The sequence below is a fragment of the Diceros bicornis genome, chromosome 11 (assembly GCF_020826845.1).
Source record: "Diceros bicornis minor isolate mBicDic1 chromosome 11, mDicBic1.mat.cur, whole genome shotgun sequence".
In the NCBI taxonomy this organism is placed as follows: domain Eukaryota; kingdom Metazoa; phylum Chordata; class Mammalia; order Perissodactyla; family Rhinocerotidae; genus Diceros; species Diceros bicornis.
The window spans coordinates 59,579,648-59,605,454 of NC_080750.1; the positions used below are offsets into that span (position 1 = coordinate 59,579,648).

At 40.6% G+C, this 25,807-nt stretch overlaps 1 protein-coding gene across 1 annotated transcript in view; it reads left to right on the forward strand.

The window, feature by feature from the left end:
• The window catches only part of LOC131411475 (polypeptide N-acetylgalactosaminyltransferase-like 6), a 480,632-nt gene extending 455,581 nt beyond the window's left edge, over positions 1-25,051 (forward strand). The window contains exons 8-9 of the mRNA XM_058550354.1: positions 8,112-8,261; positions 23,670-25,051. Of these exons, the coding sequence (XP_058406337.1) occupies positions 8,112-8,261; positions 23,670-23,837 (318 nt within the window). The 3' untranslated portion in view covers positions 23,838-25,051. The remainder of the gene's footprint in view (positions 1-8,111; positions 8,262-23,669) is intronic.
• Positions 25,052-25,807: the final 756 nt, after the last annotated feature.

Consider the following 25,807-nt stretch of genomic DNA (forward strand, 5'->3'; position numbering starts at 1 on the left):
AGTTTGCCATCTTACACATGAAGGATAACTTCAAGGCAATAAGACCCCAACATGGACTTCATGGGATATTTTAAGACTATTTATTGCTTTTGATTGAAAACATTTCAGTGGAACTCAGCTTACTAAGTGAGGTGTGATTGCTGACCTGCTTTGAAACTCGACCCCCTTGTAAGGGGCTGTCCTCAAGTCGTGTCACCTATAAAAGAGAAAAGATAGTGGGTAGAATTGTGTCTGCTCCTTATACTGTCTTAATTTTAAATTATAAAATATTTCAAGTTGGAAACTATAAAAAAAATTAAAGCACACCTTGGTGTACTCATCACACAGACTTAACAAGTATCTATAGCTATTGCCTTTTTTTTTTTTTTCCGGCTGAGGAAGATTAGCCCTGAACTAACATCTGCTGCCAATCTTCCTCTTTTTGCTCTTTTCGTATGTGAGCTGCCACCACAGCATGGCCACTGACAGACGAGTGATGTAGGTCCACGCCCAGGAACCAAATCCAGGCCACCAAAGTAGAGCGCAGCAAACTTAACCACTAGGTCACAGGGGCTGGCCCACCATATTTTGTGTGTGTGTGTGAGGAAGGTCAGCCCTGAGCTAACATCTGCCAATCCTCCTCTTTTTGCTGAGGAAGACTGGCCCTGGGTTAACATCCATGCCCATCTTCCTCCACTTTATATGGGACACCGCCACAGCATGGCTCAACAAGCGGTGCGTCGGTGCGCGCCCAGGATCCGAACCGGCGAACCCCGGGCTGCCACAGCGGAGCGGCGCACTTAACTGCTTGCACCACCAGGCCGGCCCCCCACCATATTTTTTTAAAGAATAAAATTTACAGATAGAGTTAAAGCCCCTTTCCCCCGTCCTGTTCCCTTTTCTCCCTCTGCAGAAGGATATATGCCAAGTTCAGGATAGCATGTCCTGCCTGTGCTTTCTGTTTCCCATAATTGTCCATACGGCTTTTCTTATGAAAACCAAAAACATAGACAAGCAGTTCCCAGCAAGGCATAGTTCTCTCCTATAGCTATATTCCTCAAGTGTCCACCTTGTACATTAAACTGTGCCCAGCTGAGGATCTTGAAGAGTTGCTCAGGTGAGCTGAGATCCAGCAGGTTGGCAGCTCCCTGTTACCATCCCCACTTCCTTCCTGCGCCACCCCCACCCCCCTCGCCTGCATACAGTGCAGAACAGCATGATTCAGGAGAGCAGCAGTAGACCAAGTCTACAGCACAGTCCAGAATTAGTCCATCACTGAACCAACACTGTCCCTCCCCTAGCAGGTAATCTGGTCCCTGTACCCTTACCCCCCAGCCTCCTGGTGTTCTAGGATCATGGGCCTTGCAGTCAGGCCAACCTAGATTTCAGCCAGTTTAACCTGTGTGTCCTTGTGAAACTGTTAATCATTCTAGGCCATGGTTCCTCCATCTGTAAATAGGAACAATAATATCCACCTCACAAGCAGGGTTATTAAGAGAATAAATAATGTCCATGATACAACAGCATCTTGCACAGGTAGTAGGTGCAGAGTAAATATTTTTCCCTTCTGCCTTCTCACAGCTCCTCTCCCCAGATCACTTTATACTAATACCAAATTAGAAGTCTCTCTCAGGTCCAAGGCAGCTGCCAAATTCCAAATACTATTTATTATTCACTCAAATATATCCTGCAGTGCGTGGACACTCATCAGATGTGTTTTAAAGAAGGTTCTGCAGCTCCAGGATTTACTGATGGGAATGAAATATCAGTAAAAGCAGACTGGCCTCCTCCTTCCTCTTGGCCTTTCCATAAGCACCACAGGGATGCTACCAGGGATGTAAGGAATAGTGTTGGCCTGTTACCTCCAAGAAGCAATTCTGACTTCAGCCTAGGAGCAAGAAAGATGTCTTCAGAGGCCTATCAGTAAGACTGGCATCTAGTCTGGAAAAGGATATTTTAAAAAAGAAAAAGGAGCATGCCATAAGGAAAATGTTTGTTGGGCTAAATGTCTCTGTACTCCCTCTATTCAGCTCAATCAGGAAACACCCCTAGTCAGCTGGTTCATATGAAGTATACATACCTGAATGCCTGAATCAGATTTAATATTCCTATCCCCTGGAATGTTCTAGAATGAAACATGCTCTGGACTCAAAATTTTATTTGACAGCTGAAAATAAATATAAATAAAACCAGCTATGTTGCATACACTTTAAAAATTGTTTGTTCATTTTTCCCCCTCAGGCTAAACTGCAAAAATCTATGGCATGTAATTCAAGAAATAGCCACCAGAGAGCAGCACTAGACAATCAGACAACTGTATAAGATGAGAAAAACCATTTAGTTAACACATCTATTTAACAAGATTTCCAGTCTCCAGACACTCTGAAAACGGAGCCACAGGGAGATTAAACAAATTTGATAAGAGATGAAAAATGAATCATATTTGAAATATGTATCATCATATTTGGAGGTTAAAACATTACAAGCCACTTTGTTTTCCAGTAATTAACAGTAAGCTTTATTTGATATATTACCCAATGACTTATAAGAATTAGGAATCATTCTTCTACGTATAGGTTAAAATTCCTAGATTAGGAAAGAATCTATCAGAACAGGAAAATTATAGTATTCTTTTTGATTCCAAAGCATTCAGAGAACAAAAAAGGGGCACTTATTCGAGTTGAAAATGATTCTTTTTTTTAAAAAGTCGCAAAAATGAATAAACAAAATAGTTACATGGAAAATAAGGGACTCTATTGAAGCACCTTTATAAGAAAACGTCTTTTGTAGCAGAACACCAGTGATGACTAATTTGGGTTCTATGAAGGAAGCAAACGTGTGGGTCGTTTTTCCAGGGCCATCTATTTAGCTGTTTCATATCACTATAGCATTGTGGGTTGCCTTTCCGTTTCCTTTAGGGACCCAGAAAAAAAAGAAAAATAGACCTTAATAAGACTGTAAGGTCTGTAATGAATACTCCCCAACTGCCATTATGAGCCCAGGGAAGACGAGAAGGAGCAGGAGGAGCCCTCCGGGGCCGGGGCTGAGTTTGGACAGGCAGCAGGCTCTGATCTCACGCTGGGAAGGAAGCATTGCAGCAGAGCAGGCTTTCATCCTGCTGAGGAAGCCGACAAATGCTCCCTTTCCAAGACCTGGAGAGGAGATGTGCAAACAGAGACGGAAGCAAGTCAATGCTTGTGGTAAAGAACAGATTCTGGGATACAAAGTGTCACTCACAGGACAGAGCACACTGATGGGTACAAATCGCAAGGAGGAGCATGCAGTATCTCAGATTTCTGCCAACCACCTAACAATGAAATAAAACATAACCACTCACAGACAGAAAAATATTTTCAATCTTCTCAAATCAGGTAGCAAGATTAAGATAGTAAGTATATTTGCAGCACCAGGTCTAGCGAGCTTATTCGTACGATACAATACACACCCAGGTGACATCACACTCACCACATTAATAGTAAAGCAAAGTATGAGTTATGTATCATTCTGATCTATATTTAAAAGTATCACTTGAAAGAAGAAAGTGGAGAAATTAACATCCATTTACTCTAAAATTGAGGGATTTGAGGTTGAAAAAAAATCAGGAGTTATATTGTATAGGAAACCTGAATGAAATCTAAATACTTCTGCCAGTAAGGAATGGCCCAAAGGTAGGAGACAAACTCTGAATGTTACAATAACATCACCCAATGAAAACACTTTGATAATGTCTGCTTGTTTCTGCTGTGACAAGACTGCACACAGGAAAATGTGCCTAATGAATGAAAGGCTCAACGCCTGATTGGTTTGCCATGGCCATTAGGATAAGATAAATGGCATAAAAAGCATTGCAAAGACATAAGAGGGAAAAATTTTAGCAAATGATAGGTGCAGAAGAATACAGCAGCTGATATAATCTGAAGATGTGTCACCTGGGATACAGGAAAGTGATCACCAGGTAATAATAATGACAGTAATGATGATGATGCATAAAACACTGTGAAGACTACAGGCTAACAATCAGCCTACAAATCTAAAAGTGATTATTGCCTATAATAACAAACCTAGAAACAAAAAAATAAAAGTCACCTAAAGGTGCCCTGAGATATAATTGTGACAATAGATGAATAAATCAACCAAGAGAAGAATTTGCTTATGTTTGCTTTAACATGGGTATTCTTTTGCACTTAACTGAGCCATTTAATAAAAAGTAAAAAAAGTAAAAAGTAAGAAAGTAAAAAGTAAGAAAAGACTGTTCTATAAAACAGTCTATTACATATTCTATAAAAGAATACACAAGCCTGAAACTTGAAGCGTGGCAGTGGCAAACCATTTAACTTCTATAGGCCTAATTTTCCCCAAACATATAATGAGGGGCTGTGCTAGGTAATGATTACAGTCCCTTTCAGCTCGGCCTCCCACATGTATGAAAACCAAGAAGAGAAAGAGAGACAGAGAGGGAAATGGATAAACCAACCAGGACAACAGGTTCCTGCATTGGTTGAGCTGCTTATAGTATCAAGGAAATGTGCTATTTAAATAAAATAAAGATTTAATCAATATCAGTGACAGATTTATAGGTCAGGAAATTTCTATTCCAATAATAGGTAACCGAGCCTAGCATCAAAAAATACTAATTATTGGGGCTGGCCCCGTAGCCTGGTGGTTAAGTTCAGCATGCTCCACTTCGGTGGCCTGGGTTCAGTTCCCAGGTGTGGACCTACACCACTTGTCGGTGGCCATGCTGTGGCAGTGACTCAGATACAAAATAGAGGAAGATGGGGCCGGCCAGTGGCTTGGCAGTTCAGTGCGCATGCTCCTCTTCTGGCAACCCGGCTTCGGATCCCAGGCAGGCACCGATGCACCGCTTCTCTGGCCATGCTGAGGCCGAGTCCCACATACAGCAACTAGAAGGATGTGCAACTATGACGTACAACTATCTACTGGGGCTTTGGGGAAAAAAAAGGGGAGGATTGGCAATAGATATTAGCTCAGAGCCGGTCTTCCTCAGCAAAAAGAAGAGGATTAGCATGGATGTTAGCTCAGGGCTGATCTTCCTCACAAAAAAAAAAAATTAGAGGAAGAAGGGCACAGATGTTAGCTCAGGGCAAACCTTCCTCAACTAAAAAATGATAATAATAATTATTACTGATATTGTTGTAATTAGACACAAACAGCACAAACTCATTTGACAGACTAAAAAGACTAATTAATTCATCTTGACAGTTATCCCAATACGCTTTGTGTTATATAATGAGTGCAACTTTTCATTTAGAAATTTCAATAGAAATTTTATTGGACATTTATTATGTATCCTGAATTATCCTGGGTGCTGGAAACACAAAGATAAAAAGAATAGAATTCCTGCCGTTAAGGATCTCGCTGTCTAGTGAGGGATACAGAAACATAAACGGACAGTCAGGATGAAATAAGATGAGGGACGGGAAGGAGGAAGGACTTGAAAGAGGAAGATTTCTTGGATGTGTGGACACCTGAACTGAGCCTTAAAGGACTGAGGTGAATTAACTCAGTTGGCTGGTGAATGTTGGCCTCCCAGCCAGAGGGACTCTCACGAACAAAGTCACAGAAGGGAAAATATAGCCTGATTAGTGCAAGGAACTACAAATGTGCTTTTTTTTTAATTAAGGTATAATTGACATACAACATTATATTAGTTTCAGGTGTAAAACCTAATGATTCAATATTTGTATGTGTTGTGAAATGATCACCACAATAACTCCAGTTAACATTCGTCACCGTACATAGTTACAGAATTTTTTTTTCTTGTGATGAGGGCTTATAAGATTTACTCTCCTAGCAACTTACAAATGTTTTATTGTTGCTAGAACATAAACTAAAGAGAAAGGGATGCAGCTGGAAAAAATGGCAAAGGCTCGATTGTGGAAACTTCCTCATATGTCAAAGAGCTTGAACTTTATTCTCTAGGAGTCATGTGAAAATATTGTGAGATTTCAGCTTGAGCAATAACATGGTCAAATAGGCATTTCAAACAGATATGAAGGAACCAAAAAAGGAAGATGGGAAAGAAACCAATTAGGAGGTCATTTCAGTAGTCCAGACAAGAAACATTGAGAGCAACGGTAGTGGAGATGGAGAGGAAGAGACTACTTCCAGCAATATTTAGAAGACAAAAATGGCAAGGCTTGGTAATTGATTAGATGGAGAGGGTGAAGGAGACAAAGGAGTTAAAGATGGAAGACCCCCAGGTTGACGAGTTGAATGATATGACCACCAACTTAAGCAAGATATGGGAGTAGGAACAGGCTTAGAAGGGAAGAAAATCACTTGAATTCAGGATATGTTGAATTTGAGATGTCCATGAGACATGCAGTTGGAAAATCCTACCCGGAGTTGGACATAACACAGATGATGAGTTATCAACATGTTGGCGTGAGTTGAACTGAGCGTGTATAAGACTAACCACAGAAAAAGTGAGGACAGGGTCCAAGGGAGGACCCTGAGCTGCACTTATGTTGAAGAGATGGATAAAAGAGAGACATAGGCAAGGAAGAGTTATAGGAGAACAGAGAGCACTGTATTTCAAAAGCCAAGGGAGTAGCAAGTTCTGACTTGCAGAAGTGATCAAAATTAGAAATAGCTGAATCGACGCTTTTCCTCGAGAAGTCATGCCCCTGCATAGGATCTGAATGAGTCTAAAAATATCTCAGTCCACAATCATATAAAAACAAAACTCTTGGAAAAGAGACCACACAATTCTTCTTCATGAATCTATCTCAAACGCCTAACCTAAAACCCCTTGTCCTTCTATTTAAAGCATTCTCTTCTGTCCTGTCTTCAGGGAAACAGAATGTAGTCATTCATCATTACTCAGACAATCTACTTTCATATGTTTTATTTAGATCGTTTCTTTCTGATTTTCCTCAGACCACTTAACCCAATTTTTGCAAGCTTTCTGCAGTTTTCTCACCACTTAATTGTTTTTGTTAGCCATCCCTGGAATTTTGCCAGATTCTCTATTTTTTCTTACCCAGGTGGGACCTGAAAACTGGAATAAATATTCTGAGGGCCTGGTTAGGGCCAAGTGTATTATCCACATGCCGCTCATCATTGTGCTTCCTTTTTTATCAACAGAGTCTCCTTGACAGCTTTTTATTTTGCAATTCACAGCTTTGCTTCACACGGTCAGGCCTGCCTTAAGGCTTATTGTGAGAATTCTACAACCTCATTGAAAGTTTAGAATTGGAAGAAATCATAGAGCTCATCTAGTCTATTTGCCTACCTACTGAAGGATTTCTCCTTCTGAACCCCTCCAATGATTGTTCAGCTCAAATTCAAGAAAATATCCTTCCCTTACAGAAATGTTGTTGTTGTTTTTAATTTAATAAATTGTAAAATCAATTTAGTGCATCATAGGTAGCATTTTTTTTTAAATAACAGAATGGAATGGATAGGATAGAATAGACTAGGATAGGAAAAGGTTGTATGGAATACCAGAGTCTATCAAAAGCAGTAAGGATAAATATCATTTCGTGAAACTTCTGTTTCAGTTTGGGGAGGGGGGATCTATGTGTGTGTGTAAACTGTACCTCTTACTGTGAGTTACAGTCCAAAACTTTCCACATTGCCCTGCAGCATTACTCTGACCAACCTTAGGAAATTAATTTGCCTATTCTTTGTTTCATCAAGCTTAGCTTTCATTTAAATCAAATTTTTCAAGTTGCTAGCATCGGTCCAGCTCAAAGCTACTCCAGCTCTTTCTTCAGTTAATCTGCTAACTGTGTAGCATTTGAATTGGTAACATTTTATCTAAATGAAGAATGTAAAGAGCTTCATTAAAGAGTTTCTTCCTCTCTCTCTCTCTCTCTCTGTCTCTCTCTGTCTCTCTTTCCATGCCATCCCTCTGTTATTTTTCCTGCTACCTAACCAGAAACTCTTCATTTGCATTTTTTGGCAGCCTGAGCCAGATGCCACTGTCGCTGCTACATAGCTTTATGATACCTGCCTTTTTCAACCTCTATTATGCCGAGACATAGTTCTTTCCCTGTAAATCACAAAGCAGGCGTTCTACATTGCTAAAAGACCTACCTTCCCTTGCTCTGGAATCTCTCCAAATTAAACTCACTGTAGCCTTTCTGCTATTGTTGCTCTGTTAGCTCTTTACTTTTGGATGGAGAGAAGATATTCGACCTGGTGAGCCACTACACACCCGAAAATTCTGCTTTGATGCGATCTCACACAACAGCCCGGTCACACTCTATGACTGTCACGGCATGAAGGGGAACCAGCTCTGGGGACACCGGAAGGTAAGAGCATGCACTGCAGGCATTCTCAAACTGCTGGGCTTAAGATTTTCTAATGCAAAGCTTTTTTAAAAAAAAACACTGTTTTGACTTAAATTGTTACCTTGACATAGGTACGCACATTTGGCTCACACATTTAGACACCACCAGCAAAGATTAGGGGAAAGACAGAGTATGTAGGAAGGGGGCTTGATTTTGGCTTTGTTACGTGCACACCCACCACAGTTAGTTAAGACTGGAAAATGGCTTTGAGCCAGAACACTAGGACTGCAAGGGACAGGACTAGCCTTGACCCAGACAACTCCCAAATGGAGGGACCACGTGCCCAACAAGCACATGTACACATGTATGATTTTTAAGAACCCCAATTCGCACACTGTCACGCGCACAGATTGACACGTCTCTTCGTTTATTACACGTCTCAGGCTCATTACATTGTCACAAATGCTTGCACACTCCTAGAGATGCCACTATTGCGACGCTGACACAGAAAGTCACTCATCTGTAATCTGGCCAAAATCCCGCCAAAGTAAAGCAAAGAAGAATTTATTTGGAGAATTTAAAAGTTTAAAGAATGAAAAAGTTAATATTTAATGATAGGAAAAATAGTTCAAAAATGAACATAAATCGTATTTTATTGAGTTGATAAAATAAAGAGCAATTCAGTTTTTATTTTTAAATATTTTCATTAAGCTGTCTTTCGATAACTTGTTAGGATACCATACAAATTTTTTGATTCAACTTCTTTAGTTTTGAAGGCAGAACTTGGCTGTCAATTAGCAAGTACTCCATAAACTCCATTCTGCCCCTCAAGTTCGTAGAATTGCTGGGGACCTTCCCAGCCAGGTAGAAGATGCCCTCTGCTTGCCTTTTCCCACTCGGGCATAATTCAGCCTTACCCCAGACGATAAGGAAAATGTCATACTTGCCACTTTAATCATGAGCTTTGGCTATCCTGTGGTTAAGATAAAGTCAGTATCCCCTGAAATTACAGAAAGCTAAACGGAAGACTCTGCAGAGCATCAACACGGGGGGACCCCTGGTTCTGATTCCTCTTCCCTCACTTAATAAGCTTTCTGGTATCCACCTCTTAGCGATGGGCACCTAAAATTATACTCAAAGGCAGACTCATTTGTACAAGGTTATTCTGCATACTGCCACCTCCCACAACATCTGGCAGATTGTGGCTCTGTGTCCAGAAAAAGTACAAAACGTCACATTGTTATATCCCCTCTACAAAACAACTTAAAATCAAAAGAGCTAATAAGAAGATGGCATCAGATATAATATGGGGGGAAGGGCAGAAATCACTTCAATAGGAAAACTTCGCTGTTCTCCTTATAAAATACGTTATAAATAATTAATCTTGTCCAACCCTTTTGCTATTCAATATGATAAAGTCTGTGTGTGGTGCAATAAGGAAGTTTTTGTTTTGTTTTGTTTTTATGGTTATATTCTGACCTTTGAGAAGTTACTTTCTGGGCACATAAATAAAATACCTCATTGTCCATTTGCCTAGTATGCTGGTGGTCCCTGATGAACGGACCCTTTCTCATTACTGTGCATTTATAGCATGAGAGAACACTCAATAATGTGCATGTAAGCCAACAAAATACAGGTTTTCATTAGGGAGCTTACAAAAGCTTACAGATGGATAAGACCAAGTAATGCACATGCACACAGAGCTCCTGGGAGAAAAAACAGCTGCGGGGATTTCAAGAGGTAACTCTTACAGCTTTAACACTTTAAACCTTCCCAGGACCCTAGGGAACTTGGGAAAGGAAACCACTAGATACAATTGTGCTATGGCTCTTTTCTCAGATCTTTTTGTAGCCATTGGCCTTGCGTGACTTAGCAAAAGGTTACACTCACTGTGTATTTCTATAACAAACAAGGTATTTATACATAATCAGGAACGTGCCAATGTTTCCCCAAAATGGAAAGTTTCTGAAATATCTCATCTTGGGCCATGACTCAGGCCTAGTGAAATGTGCCTTTTAGGAACTTTTAGAAAGTTCCTGTTGTTTATTTCAAGGGCTATTCCCAAGGCATAGAGCAAGTCTCTAGTGGTGCTGTCTATTTAGATACACTACATGGCCCTGGGGGCTTCCAGGCAGTCTAGCAATCTTTTGAGTCAGCTTTGGCACTTCGCCTTTTTATTAGCATATTCACGAATCAACAGGATGCCTAAGACTCTAGTAATTGCCTCAAGGACCGGTAGGCCATCTCCTAAGCTCCTAAGGTAATCATCATTACCTCCAACAGTTAAGGAGGCATTGAGCTACTGCTTTACACACATTACCTCAAACTTTACAACCACCTAGGTGCTATCACGTATAATTCACAGAGGAAGAAACCGATACCAGCAGATTTGCGGCAGAGCTAACATTCAAACTCAGGAGCATCTGGCTTTCAAGTCTCTGTTCTTTCCTTTGCCATGCTCTTAAGAAATCAGATCAATACTCCCTGGAAGAGTTCCCCAAAGCCTGTTGGCTTCAGCACCACTGAGAGCAGCCAACGTTCCTCCCAGCTCCATAGAGATTTCCTGGAGAGGGAAGATATGGCCACAAGCTACCTTCCTTGAGTGGGTGAAGGTCGTTGTCAGGCCCCACTTTCTGTCCCATCCGCAGCCATGAGCTTTCAGTTGTTGTTGTTTCATGTGTTTTCTTGTGTGTGTGAGGAAGATCAGCCCTGAGCTAACATCCATGCCAATCCTCCTCTTTTTGCTGAGGAAGATTGGCCCTGGGCTAACATCCGTGCCCATCTTCCTCTACTTTATATGGGACGCCAACACAGCACGACTTAACAAGCGGTGCGTTGGTGTGCGCCCGGGATCTGAACCTGGGCCGCCAACAGCGGAGCGCGCTCACTTAACCGCTAAGCCACAGGGCCAGCCCCTTGTGGGTTTTTTTTAGGAAGATTTTTCTCTTTTTTTCAGCTTTGTTGAGATATAATTGACATTTAACATTGTAGACATTTTGGGTGTACAATGTAATGATTTGCTATACGTATATACTGCGAAATGATTACCACAACAAGTTTACTTAACACATCCATCACCTCACATAGTTACAATTATTTCCTGAGATGAGAACTTTGAAGATCTACTCTCTTAGCAACTTTCAAGAAAATAATACAGTTTTATTAACTATTGTCCGCATGCTGTACATTACATTCCCAGAACTTATTCATCGTATAACTGGAAGTTTGTACCTTTTGGCAACCTTTACCCATTTTTCCTACCCCCAGCCCCCTGCTTTCAGTTATTTTTACATATGCCTCTTCGCCACCTCAAGAAAAGACGGGAATCCCTGTTCTATGGTCTCGTAACTAGGTTCAGTTGCACAACTGTGTCCCACAATAGCAGGTACCCAGAACAAGGAATCCCAGTCTTGATTTTCTTTTACCACCAGGGGGACCCCTGTTACAAGAACAATAAGTTGTTGAAGCGACCTCAGTAAAAATATTTAAATCATCACCCAACATCTGAAACAAGAAGCTGTCTTCCCTCTTCTTCAACCCCTACATCTAATTGGTCACTAAGACTTGTCCACCCCCTCCCCTGGCCAAAATCTCGAAAATCCATCCTCTCTTTTCCCTGGTTGTAGCCCTTCCCATCTTATCCCCGAATTATTGCAATAGCTTCCTAAAGGATCGCCCTGCCTCCTGTCCTTTCCCCCTCTAAGCCCTCTTCCATCCTGAAGTGAGAGGGAGTTTCTACATAAGCTGGTCAATGCATTCCTCTGTTTTATAACTTTAATTGCTTTCCCATTGAGTAGAAGGTGAAGTGCCTTCTCCTCCCAATTCTTATCCTGACCCTTCACAGTCTGGTCAACATAATAGTTGCCTGTCAAGCCTAACACATCTGAATTCATCCTGAAACTGTAATGACATCTTGAATAAGTTATTTCACATCCATGATTTTCGACTTCCTCATCAATATAGCAGAGACAAAAACTGAGATATATCATGTAAAACTTCTAGCACATTTTCTGACCATATGATCAAATTTCCATCCATGTGGATGATAAATGCACTTTTTGCATTGAAAATAGTGGTGAGGTATATCCTGATATCCTGCATCACTATAGCAATCTATGCTAAGCAATATTAACTATTGCTATCCCCACCCCCAAATTAAGAGCTATCTTGTGTGTTCTTTTCTTTATAAGTAAACATTTTTATTGGAGTATAATATATATCCTAATTTGGGTTTCCCCAGGTGTATACCCTGAAGTGAGAACTTGAGTGCAAGTGGTTTACTTGGGAGATGGCCTCAAAAAATCTTGGTAGGAAGTGGGGAAGTGAAATGAGGAAGGGATGGGAGCCAATAAACGGTGCATTATCAAGCTAGTACCACTGTGGGCAACCAGAGCTCAGTCCTACTGAAGATCTCTGGGAATGGTAGAGAACCCACATCAGAGCACAAAGGAGTTGGGATATTTGTAGACCAGTCCACTCAATTTTAGGTTAGGGTTACTCCTGAGGGGAGGGGAGTTACTCTCTGACATCTCTGGGCTTGCTGCTCTTACAGACAGAACTGTTCTTGAGACCAGAGACAGCTCTTAGAAAGGGAGATACAGTGGCCAACTGCTGAAGGTGGGCCAGCAGACACTGAAATGGTGAGGCCTGAAGAGCTATGGGCAAAGTGCAGATACGACAAGAGTCCAGTTCTTCCACATCCTCGCCAACACAGCATTGTCAGTTTCTTTTTCTTTTCCTTTTTCATTCTGTGGTTGTAGAGTGATATCACATGTGTGTTAGCTGTTTTGGATATCTTCTTGTGAAGGACCTGTTAAGTCTTTTGACCGTCTTTTAACATGGGCTGTCTGGCTGCTTCTTATAGATTTTGGGGGTTTTTTAAATATATCTAGATACATGTGCTTTGTTGGACATATGTATTGTAAATATCTTATTCCAGTTGGTGTCTTGCCTTTTCTGTCTTGATGAAGAGCTATTCTTTATGATTAGTGTTTTTTATGTCCTTTTTAGGAAATCTTTGCCCACACCAAAGTCATGAAGATAGTCTTCTAAGTCATCTTTGAAAGCTCTATTGTTTAATCTTCTACATTTTGGTATATAATTCCCTGAAGTATTTTTACGTGTACAATGTAAGATGGAGGTTGATTCTTCTTCTCATATTTATATCCAATTTATCAATCACCAGTTATTAAAAAGACCATTTTTTCCCAGTGCACAAAAGTGGTACCCTTGTCATAAGTCAAAGGGCCTTATATTACATACGTAGGTCAATTTATGAATCTTCAAGTTTTTACCATCTGATCAAATAGTCTTAGCCATACAGAAAGTAAACTAATAGAAATAAACTAACTTAATCTAATAAGAGGTATAGCCAAAAACCCACAACAACCATCACTCTTAGTGGTGAAATGTTAAAGCTTTCCTCCAGAGACTGGGAATAAAATATAATGTCTGCTATTATCGCTTCTATTCAACATTGTGCAGGATGGCCTACTCAGCGCAATCTGACAAGATAAGGAAATTAAAAGATATAAGAATTGGAAAGGAAGAAACAAAACAGTATATTCACAGATTATATAGTTGAGTATTTAGAAAATCCAAAAGATTATACATCTATGCTATTAGAATTAATAAGTATATTTAGCATAGTCTTGGATACAAGGTAAATATAAGAAAATCAATTGTCTATATACTAGAAACAAAAAATAGAAAATTAAATTCAAAAATGATTCCATTTGATCATCATAAAATATATCAAATAATTAGGAATAAATCTCACAACAGGTGTGCAAGACCTTTACATGGAAAACTACAAAACATCACTAAGAGGAATTTAAAAAATATAGAGAGATCTATCATGTTCAAGGATAAGACTCAATATTGTGAAGATATCAGTTCTCAAATGGGTGTATATGTTTCAGGCAAAACCAATCAAATTCCAGCAGGTTTTTTTGTGGAAATTCATAAACTGATTCTGAAATTTATATGGAAATGAAAGGACCAAGAATAGCCAAGAAAATGTTGAAGAAGAAAAAGAACAAGTATCCAACATTATAAAGGTGCCAGGTACCAAAGTATTACAGAAACACATTTATTAAGACAGAGTGAGCTATTGGCAGAAGGATTGACTGACTGGGGGTCTCCAGAAGGGGAGGTTACTGGTATTTTTGGAAAGTTCCTAAAAGGTCCTAATGGGCAGCCAGATGGAGAGTCACTTGTCCAGCTCCAATTTTACCTACTTTCTTTACCCTCCTCCTCCCTCCTGCTTTTGTTGGAATTTGCCCCTCTACTTGCATTCCTATTCTATTTTGCCCCCTTCTTTGCACTCGTAACATTGTATTATGCATAGCTAGTCTCCCCTCAGAGATGTTAACTATCTGAGGGCGAGAACTTTTTCTTTTATTTCTGTATGGCCCTGCCTAATATCTGATTTGTATAAGTTCCTAAATAAGCATTCTTTAAATGGCTTAAAGAACCACTGGGTTCAATTATTGATATGATCCCCTCCTTCAGGAACCCCAAGCCGTGCTGGATAAAACTTAACACATCTCTTTGTCTCAGAACCACACACACAGCCTCCCCAAAGACCAAAAGTGAAAGGTTTAAATTACTTTTCTTAGTTGCTCTCTGGGGTGTTCTTATAGTTTAATTTCCATAAGAAAGGGCTTAAAAATAACATCAAACAGGAAATACAGATAAGAAGGTACCTGTCAGGCTAAATTGATAACAGGGCAACAGTCACATTAGTTTAAAAAGTGAGTGGGTAGAATTCTTGACACATGCCTCCATTTGACTATTTATAGTAACTTATGAAATATGCCAGGGTTTTGGCCTCTTAACTCATAAAATCCTGCTGGTCCACAAAGATGCCAGATGGAAGGCCACAGCGTTGTTATTGTTAACTCATTCTGGCTAGGTATTGATTTAGGACCAAAAATGAGGAAATTAAACTCTACAAAGCGTTTAATTAAAAAGCATGTGATTCAACTTTGGTTCGGGTGTGTGAAGCCCCACTACAAAACCCTGGACTTGTGGTCATACTTAGGCAGCCACGCTATCCCAGATCAGCCCGTTCATTTCTGGACCTCCCCAAGTATTAGAAAGCTCTTCCCTGGCCTTTGGTACCACACAAATTAAATTAATTCATTTTGCTCAAAACAAATCCCAAATATTTGAACAATGCTTGCCTGATTTTTATTCTTTACTTCTGATTAATTGGCCCAATTTCCTGCCACTGCTCTTCCAATGACTTAATTTGGATCTACCTAAACCTCCTGGACACTCACTCGTAACGTACTCCAGATGGTCCTAAAGAGTGGCATGATGCCCAGGACAGAACACAGTATTCTAGGTGTGTTTTAACCAAAGAAAGTAGAATGAGTTTCTAGCACCTTTTGTTATGAGCTTATAGCACCTTTCTGTTGTGAGCAATATATTTCTGTTAATTTAGCTTGAGTTGATTGATTTTCTACCTTAACCACACATACTTGGCTTCTTAATGAGTTTTCAGTATAAAAAAAAAACCACAGTCTTTTTCTCTCGTTTTGCCACACAGACACTTCTCTGCAGTCTTATACCTGTATAGTTCATCTTTTATATTTGTGTAGTCATTCACTTGTTTCTGTTAAACTCTGTTAAAATTTGGTGAGTAGAGTCACCAAATTTACGCCAAGCTAGATTTTGACTCTTTGATCCAACTTATCAGCATTTATTTATCTATCATATAATAGAAGTGACATTGATCCATTAATGAGCATCATTTGGATGAAGTTACTCATCCAGATATAAATCCACTTATTAGTAATATCTTCTAGCCCATGTTTCTCCAGCTTGCCCATAAGAAAACAAAGAGGGACGTTTCAGATATCTTGCTGAAAACCATATGCACAATGTCAACATCATATCCCTATTAGTAGTAGGAGACTTAAGTCATTGTTCCCTGAGAAGTTATGGTCAAATTCAAATTGACGATTCAACCACCTTGTCAAAGAAGAGGGAGGATAACTCCCAGGAGAGGAATACATTCACTCCAGCGATGAAGCCACATTTTCAATAAATGGTGTTATCTTCCCATTCTGTTTTTATCTGTATGTCTAATCCAGCTGAAGTCACTTAGTTGTCACGACCTTTTAGCTTTTGCCATTTCTAGGTAGCTCAGCAATATTCTTACTGGGTACCATTTCACCTAACACACTTAACTGCCATTCTCTGGTCACTCAGAAGTAGAAAGACTCCATCACAGACTATCTCAGGCTCTAACATATGGATAAAGGCTTCCTGAATTGAATGCCTGCCAAGATCTAGACTGACAAACAGAAAAGAATCTTGTAATAGGAATTAGAAAAAATTTAAATTAGTATTTGCTAATGAGGACAATTCCTCCCAACTGAGCAGTGGGGTTGGAGCAGGACAGCTGGCTGACTCAGCCGAGAAGAGGGATGAACCGTAACTCAGAGGTGAGAGCACAGGCTCGGGGTTCTGAGTGACCTGAGATCTGAGTTCTCGCTCCACTGTAGCTCCAGCTCTGGGATCTGGGGAAACTTCCTTACTATGTGCTTCTGTTTCCTCATTTATAAAATGAGGAAAATAATAGTATCTACCTTAGAAGATTATTGTAATGATTAGATGAGATTTAAATGCACCTAGGACATGGTACTTAATAACAGTTCAATTAGTGTTAGCTATTACCATTCCATGTGCTCAACAAACTGTCTTCTGGTTTGATTTTAGCTCTCCAAGTAAGTTTACATACAGGAAAAGATGGGCTCATTAGCTGTATTTCTATCCTGTACATGTCTATACTATTTTAGTTATTTAGCTGTAGCTAAATATTAGAATGTAAATTCCATGAGAGCAGGGATTTTTCTCTGCTTTCTTTTATGTAATACCTAAATCACTGATTGGCACAAAATAAGTACTTAATTAGTATTTGTTGAATGAATAAATAAATGAACCTAGCTTCTTGTTCATCCACATTCAGTATCTCGTCACATTTTTTATGTGGCTTAGGTAGATAAAATGAGAAAATCTGGGTAGAACACTTAGCACTGCCAGACACGTAGATACATACTCAATAAATAGTAGCTATTATTATGTCCACATGACTCCTGGCAGGTTTACTGTGGGGAGATAAAAAGCTATGGACAGATGGAAACAAGACATGGAACAGATGGGTTTTCTCAACTCTTGGAGCTTTCAGTCTAGTGGGGAAGCACACAAAAATAATTAAATAAATTAAGTGCACAGGATAATATGAGAACACAAAACATTGGGCTCTATTCAAGTCAGAGAGGTAGGCAAGGCTTCTCTGAAAATCTAACTTTTAAATGGAGACCTAAAAAATGAGTAGGAATTAGATAAGTGAAGAAAGTGGTAGAGAAAAAGATCCCAGATGTAGGGATCAGCTCATGCAAAGACCCTGAGGTGGGCAAGATCTTGGTTTTCTTGGAAGAACAAAGAGAAGCCAGTTGAAACGTATGAGTGTGAGAGAAAGTGATGAATTATAAGGCCAGATATCTGGCCAGGGGCAGGACCATAGAAGACTTTGTCGGCCATGCTGAGAATTTAGCTAAGAGACCAGGAAGTCTTTGAATGGTTTGAAGAGCAGGGATCTAACAAATCAGAATAGATTTTTTAATGATTCTGGCTGCTCAGAGGAGAACCGATGATACACTCCTGCACATCACTTGCCTGTAGCCCAGAAAAGCCAGGGAGAGGAGCAGGGGGAGGGTTGAAGGTCGCTGTAGCTGGCACTGTCTCAGCACGCACACCAAGGGCTCTGTCAGGGCAGTAAGAAGCATTATTTCTGACTGGCCAAGTTAGCCACTGATGCAAGAAGACTGATTTTCTTCTCCTGTGAGGAATTCTACCTGTCAGAGAAAACAATGGAAAAGAATAGACAATAAGACTGCTTTGTCCCTGTTATGCCTATCAAGGTGTTATTTGCATTCTCCCAGATGCCAACAGGAAAAATAGGCAGAAAAAACCTACCTCATTTGTCTTTCTTCCCGAACTCAAAGGACATTCACATATCAACCTTGTTCTTCTCCACAACACTAGAGGTGGGAAGGCAGGTATTTTTATCCCTTATCTCATCCCACTCTCCTCCTCCCCACTCCAGCCATTTTGCAGATGGAAAACCTAAATCACTGAGTGACCATCAAAGATTACTGTCAGGGATAAAACTAGGGTGAAAAACTAGTCTCATAATTCCAAGCCTTCATTCTCTCATATCCAGATTACACATAAAAGGCATGGATGTGAAGGAGTTCTCTCTTGCAAAAGCATTCTCATTCAACGTTTGTTACACAGAAAGAAATAGTCAATAGGAGGGAGTAACTCAGTTCTCCCCACTTCACAGGGCAGAGCTGTCCTGAGCTCCAGTCTATATCCAACCGCTTACTGAGCATGTCAACCATGATGTCCCATAAACACCTCCAACTGGTTATACCTGAAACAGAAATCATCATCCCCACCCCCAATCCTGTTGCTCTTTCTGAGTTTCTTGCCTCAACCCTGCTTTTCCTTTAGTTATCCACTTCTTCCCTCTACCCTACCCCCCATATCCCATTAATCAGAACACCCTATACATTTACTTCTCAAATACCTCTCAGATCATTTCTCAGGTCACCCCCAACTCATACCCATTGCTTTTGCCTCGGCTTACATCTGGATGATTGTGGTAGCCTCTGACTGTTCTCTTGGCTATAGTCCACTGCCTTCCTCTGCCACTAGCACGATCCACACAAAATACAGATCCTTGGCTTCACTGTTTAAAATCCTCCAGTGACCACCCTCCAATATTTGCATGAAAAATAAAGCATTAGCATTGTACGCCAGTCTCTTCATGATATGTCTTGGATATCATGGTCTGGAATTCTCCATCTTGCTCCTTACGCTCCAGCTGGTCCCCAGCATGTGATCTAGCCCTCCATTACCTCTGACATCATCCCCTACCACTCTTCCTCTGGCCTGCTTGCTGCTCCTCTAACCCACCACAGTGCATTCCTGCTGAGGGCCTTTGCACTGGCCATTCTTTCTGTCTGGAAACTTCTTCCCCCAGATACTTGCATGGCTAATTCCCATTCTTCTTCAAGACTACCCAAATGTCACCTTCTCGATGAGGCTTACCCTTGCCGCCCTACTTAAATTTGCACACTGGCTATATATTTATGTATACCTACTACATTCAGCTGACCTGAATAATGCTGTATTTCAGGCAAAGGGCCTAAACGCATAGATCATATACAAACTCTGACCATAATTACATATAAGAGCTCATTTCAGAGCCGTGGATTACTGTTGTTCCAGAAATCCTTTTGCTTAAAATGGAAGGTACTGGTGTATCAATTTGGATAACTGGTTGAGGCAGGTGCTAATTTTTGCAAATTCTATTTTGCCAGGATTCCAGAAAATGCAAGTTGGTCTTGAATAGCTGGTCTCAGACCAGATGGTTAGTACATTCTGATATTTAGAATTGAGGGTGCTCCCTGACTAAGAATAAGCTAGGAGAAGAGGGGGGTGGAATCACTATTACTTAGTTACTTACTATATGTAGGACACTGTGCCAGCGATTCTACATATATTAACTCATTTTATCCTCACAAAAAACTTGTGAGGCAGATAGTATCTATATTTTACAGACGAGGAAGCTGAGGTTCAGAGAATTAAATAACTGTCCACACAACAAGTAAGTGGCATGACTAGAATTTGATCCAAATTCCCTGTAGAACCAAATCCCAGCCCTGTAGCTAGCACTGGGTTGCCTCCTCTCCCACAGTGTGGGAGTTTTATTCTCAGAATTGATTATCTTCCTATGTTACGAACTCGCATGCCTATTTTATTGTCTTTGCTGTTGTGGTGTTCAGTTCTTTTACTATCTTGAACACAGTGTGGAATGTTTTCTAACTTATTCTTTCCAAGTTCGGACCCTACATAAGTATGGAATCTAATAAAATTTAATGCTCGCCTGAGAATGCCACAAAGTGTCACACAGACGCCAATCAAATCACAGGCCGTCTTTGAAGAAGTACCTTTCAACGCGCTACCTGAAAAGTCCCGCCCACGCCTTTCACCGCATGGGCTGATTGGCTGACACCGGGCAGTTAGCCTGCCCTGATTTGATTATGAAGGGTAGTTCCATAACCCCGGATCTGAACTTTCTCCTCTCCTGCTCAAGAATTTCTAATTTTCTTAGGCAAAAACAAAACAGAAACAACAAGGGAGGAAGCAGTCAGGGAAGGTGGGAGGGGTACAGGAGACGCAGTTTGCGGCATTACGTTTTCAACAGCCAAAGCACATGCTGTGCCTTCCCTGAAGACTGAGCAAAGAACAGTCCAGTTGAAAGCGCCCTTTAAGGGGAATTGTTGTGGAACAGCAGACTTGGCCAAAGCACTAAGAAGTCTATTCCAAAGAAAAAACTGTATTCAGTTCTATTACAGCCGTCTCCTGTCATGACCAAGGAGAAGAAGGGTAGAGGAGCAAAGGGCTGTCATAGAACAAGAGACCATATTCAGGAGTGATTACCCTATCCACTGACTTAACTCCAGCCAGGAAAAGCATTAGTAAAGACATTTAGTAATCCAAAAACTTAGCTGCGTAGAAACATAAAGATGGCAATGTATGTAGCTCCCGAGGTCAAAAGTGGAAAATGCATGTGCTGGGGAGGCTGAAGATGCTTCCAGAAGCTTCACCTCTTGGACCTGCTGGATACTCCAAAGACAAAGGTGAGCAGAGCTCAGTCTATAACCAGAGAACAATCAGTCTGTTGCTCTGCTGAGTATTGTTGATAGTCTCTAGTTTGATGCCCTGTTGTTTGTCTCTGTCACCAGTGAACTTTGGAATCAAATGTTCATTCAATTTTATGGCTGGGACAGGCCTTAGACGTTGATCTTATCCACCCCCTCATCTTCCTGATGAAGCTTCTGAGACATAGATAGATTTAAGGAATTTAACTTTTATGAGAACATGAAGTGCAATAACAGAAAACCCATTCCGGATTTGTTAGGGTAGTGCTGAATTTGCATATCCTGCCTGGTTGTCCCCAAGAGTATACCTGGATTTGTCAGAGCATGTGCTCCAATTCGAGATTTGGAAAAATGTGATCACCTTATGGCTTAGAAAATTAAGTGTGGAAAAATAAAATGTTCAGAAGATCTGGTTTGGCTTTTGCATCCGTGCTGAGGTACACAAGCTGGTGAAGGGAAGAGAAGAGAAACGTGTTCTACTCCTTTTCTTTTCTCATTTTTTTAGTTTTTATGGAAATATGTGCTTTGGGGGAGAAACTGTGAGCATCTGGAGATCCCCACTTAAGCTATTGATAAAGGTAACAATAGGAAGAAATACTGAGAGTTAAGGGGAAAAAGAAGTGAATTAGGATTTAGCAGGTCACATTGAATTTTCATGAATATAACAGTTTAAGAATGCTCTTTGAAAAACTGATCTAAATATATTAGGCCCATGTGGCTAACCTGGTAGAAGCTGGGGATAGGAGACTGAGCATGAGAGATGCTGGGAGGGAAGAGAGCAGGAGAGTGAAGGAGACTGCAGCCCAAGGAGCCATGTGGCTGTGAGAAGAGATCTCTGAGAGCAAACATCGGCCCCAAGAAAGATATGTGTGTGGGGTGAGCTGCAGAGCAGGCTCTCCTTCCTGCTAAAATCTGCTACCTCCACCCAGAGTAGGAGAGAGCTCCTCCGAGCTTCCCCTGGGGTCAAACAGCAGCTGAGTTAGGGAAGCAAGGGCTGAGAAAAATGGGAAGAAGACCTCAGGAGCCACAATAAACTCAGGAAACTTTAAAGAGAATGGAGAGAAAAGTGAGCATTTGTATCAGGCATAGCTCTTTGTTTGCACTGAAAATAGAAGCACGCAAACAAAATTGCAGGCAGCCTTTCTCCTTCCTTCTCCTTAGTTCCTTCACCCAGTGCCTAACTATGCAAACATCCGGATCCTAAAAGGACGTTAAATATTGGTTGTTGGAGTCATAACCCCTAGTGGAAACAAAGAAATGTTTACACAGGATGCCTGAGAAACTCTTTAATTCTAAAAGCCTTGTAAGTCTAATATTCCTCAGTTAAAGAAAATAATCAGAACCTCTAAACATTTCCTAAGTGAAATAAGAAAACGTTACTTGATCCTAAAATTTAAGTTGTGATTTGGGGATGTTTTTACATGTTATTGGCACTTTTTTTTTTTTTTTAGCATAGATGCTGTAAGAGACAATAGGTTTTATCACTAGTGAAGGAAAGATCTTTTTCTCTTAGCATTAACTTCCTTTTCCCTACTTGCACAATAAAAAAGATTATGTGTTGATGGCCCCTATTCAGATAGTGGGCTTGCTCACCACTTAAACTTGTGCCCTGGTATGACCTTGCATTCACAGAGCTGTTATCTGTATCACGTCCTTAGGGACTTTCTTAAAAAAGTGAACACTGCCTCCTGCATTTGACAGAAAACAATGAGAGTTGGACCGCAGGAAGAGCTGTAATGGCAATAAAGGGGTTGAGAAGTGACAGAAGCTCAAGAGCAAACAAATTCGTGTTTGTACAGTGAGATATTGCCTGTGCATCGCTTATTCCCAAACCCAGATTCATCTCCTGAGTAGGGCAACTGAGCATCTCACTGTTTGGTTCCTGTTTCTTTTGTAGTTCCCTCTCCCATTAAAAGCTCAATTCAGAGAAGGGAAAATTATGATTCTTCCAGCCGTTTGTGTGAATGTGTGTGTTGCTGTTGTTGTTTACTATGGACTAAAATAATATATATTTTTGTGTGTGTGTGTGAGGAAGATTAGCCCTGAGATAACATCTGTTGTCAATCCTCCTCTTTTTGCTGAGGAAGATTGGCCCTGGGCTAACATCTGTGCCCATCTTCCTCTACTTTATATGGGACGCCGCCACAGCATGGCTTGACAAGCGGTGCATCGGTGCGCACCCAGGATCTGAACCAGTGAACCCCGGGGCCGCCAAAGCGGAGAGCGAGAACTTAACCGCAAAACCACCGGGCGGGCCCCTAAAATAATATTTTTGTATACGTGCCTCTCCTCGGTAACTAGATTATTAGCTACTTGACAAGCAATCTCGTAGACTTATTATCTTCAAAACCCAAGCATGTGGCAAAATGCTTACCACAGAGTAGGAAGTGAATGGATTGCTTTTTAAAAAAAATTCAATGAATGAATAAATTCTTTGTTTCTGATTGAACCTGCTTGGAGGCCCTACACAGCGCCAATGGATCCTGGGAAACCACTTTTCACATGGCAACCCAACGTGCTATTGTTTGAGTTGGAAGACAGTCTATTTTTCACACACTTTCACAGTATATATGGGTATATACTGAAATATAAACAGGGGTATTTTACTTCCTCTGTATATTTTGGGCTCTAACCATTCACTATATATTATGTCAGTTTTTTCTTTTCTTTCCGATCCCTCCAGGACAGAACATTATTCCACCCTGTGAGCAACAGCTGCATGGATTGCAACCCCGCAGAGAAGAAGATTTTCATGGCCAGATGTGACCCTCTCTCTGAGACTCAGCAGTGGATTTTTGAACATATTAATATGACTGTTTTAGAAAAATTTAACCACCATGCCAGCTCCTAGAAAGCAAGAAAGATGAAAGAAAGGGTGATCACCTACAGATTAGAAACACTAAATTTTAGCCAGCGTCTGGGTCGAAGGAGTCAGGAATAACATTTCCTAGATCCAGGAAGCCTGGTTTAAAGATTTGTAAATGCCACGTTAAGGTAGGTTGTCCTGAAGAACTTCCTGCATCTGAAGAACTTGGCTGAGCACCTCACCAGCTGCTTCTGAGAACTTGAGACTAGCAGTTCCCTTGCTGGCCAAGGGCAAAGATTAGGGACTTTCCAAAACAACTGCTGAGTTAATAAACCCTAGCATTTCTCAGGTCGAATCCTGCAGTAGTGAGTAACTATGAATGGATCCTATTAATTGGGTGGGAGGGGGGTGGAAACAGAGTGCATGACTGCTCAGACAACCTGAGGGTACCGCAGGGTTAGAACTAGCAACGCTTGAAGGTGAGCTGTCCTCTTTGGTGCCATTCTCAGACTAAGAATGGGTTAAGCAGGTTTAACCCTTAAAAGTGCTGCAGATGATTTTAGAGTGCTCATACCATTCTGTTTTCTTGTTTTATTTTTAAATGAGGGTGCCCAGTCTACTGTAAGACTTAAATTACATAATGAAATGGACTTCCAGTGTTCCCATTCTTTCATTTACACTTGCCATTTTCCTTTTCAAGCAGAGGTAACTTATTGCTCATAAAAGTTCATGCTCCATAAGTCAGCTGAAGTTCAAATTCAGTGCGCTTGTATGAACCCAGTTCAAAAAAAACGGAAAACTATGCTACCAAGTTACTCCAAAGAGAAAGATTTCACAGAAGCAGCAAAACCATGTAAGGTTTAGGAGAGAGATTTCCCTAGGAAATCTATTTTTAATTTTCTGTTATTTTTAGAATTTTGAAAGTCCGATATTTGTCCAGTCATAATTTTTATTAAGGAAGGAAATGGAGTGAGGTTGATGTAATTTGTTTAGGAGATTCTTAAATCCAAATAAAATCTACACTCCAAATGATGTGCAAAAATGGCTTGGTTCCCTTCAGTTCTGTGTGATCAGTGTTGGGGACATAGAAGTGGTTTTATTTGTTTTGTTTTGGGTTTTTTTGGTTTTATATTGTTGATATTAATGATGTTTTTGTTTTACTTGGAAGCACATAGAAGGAATTTCCATTAATAAAGTGCTTCTGACACCATTTTCTGTTAATGGGACAATATTTCAGGGGTGAAGAAAGGAATGATTAAAACACTAAATGGAATATTTGATCCTTAATTTTCAATAATAATGGGGGTGGGGGAGGAATACACAGGGATCAAGATGGGTCTCTGGAGGAAAGAATCATGTTTATTATACATTTCTCAAGTTTTTTCAAGTAGAAAAAAGTTTTTATTTTGCTTTTGTTGTTTTCTTTTAACATGGTTTTCCTGTTAATAAAAATGTACATATGGGGGCCGGCCCACTCCCTGGCATAGTAGTTAAGTTCGCCTGCTCCGCTTCAGCAGCCACGGGCCCGGGGTTCACAGGTTCGGATCCCGGGCGCACACCGATGCACTGCTTATCAATCCATGCTGTGGTGGAATCACATATAAAGTAGGGGAAGATGGGCATGGATGTTAACCCAGGGCCGATCTTCCTCAGCAAAAAGAGGAGGATTGGCAACAGATGTTAGTTCAGCACTAATCTTCCTCACATACACACAAAAAAATGTACATGTCATCTTGGATATAGAAGCATTGACTTTTAGAACTAGAAAGACTCTTAGAATCCAATCCCTTGTTTTTACAGATGAAGAACAAAAGCCCGGAGAGGGTAGTCCTAGTTCCTGCAGGGTGGTTGGGTCTTCCAACCCGTGTCCAGTGCTTTCCTCCTGCGTGGTGTTGCCTCACTCTGTTACCCAAGTGGTTCTGGTTATTATTCTGATTTAACTTGAAATTTTCAGTCACTAGGTAAGAATACCATGCCTTCCTGGGGATGCCTACAAGAGTAGCTTTCACATTCAG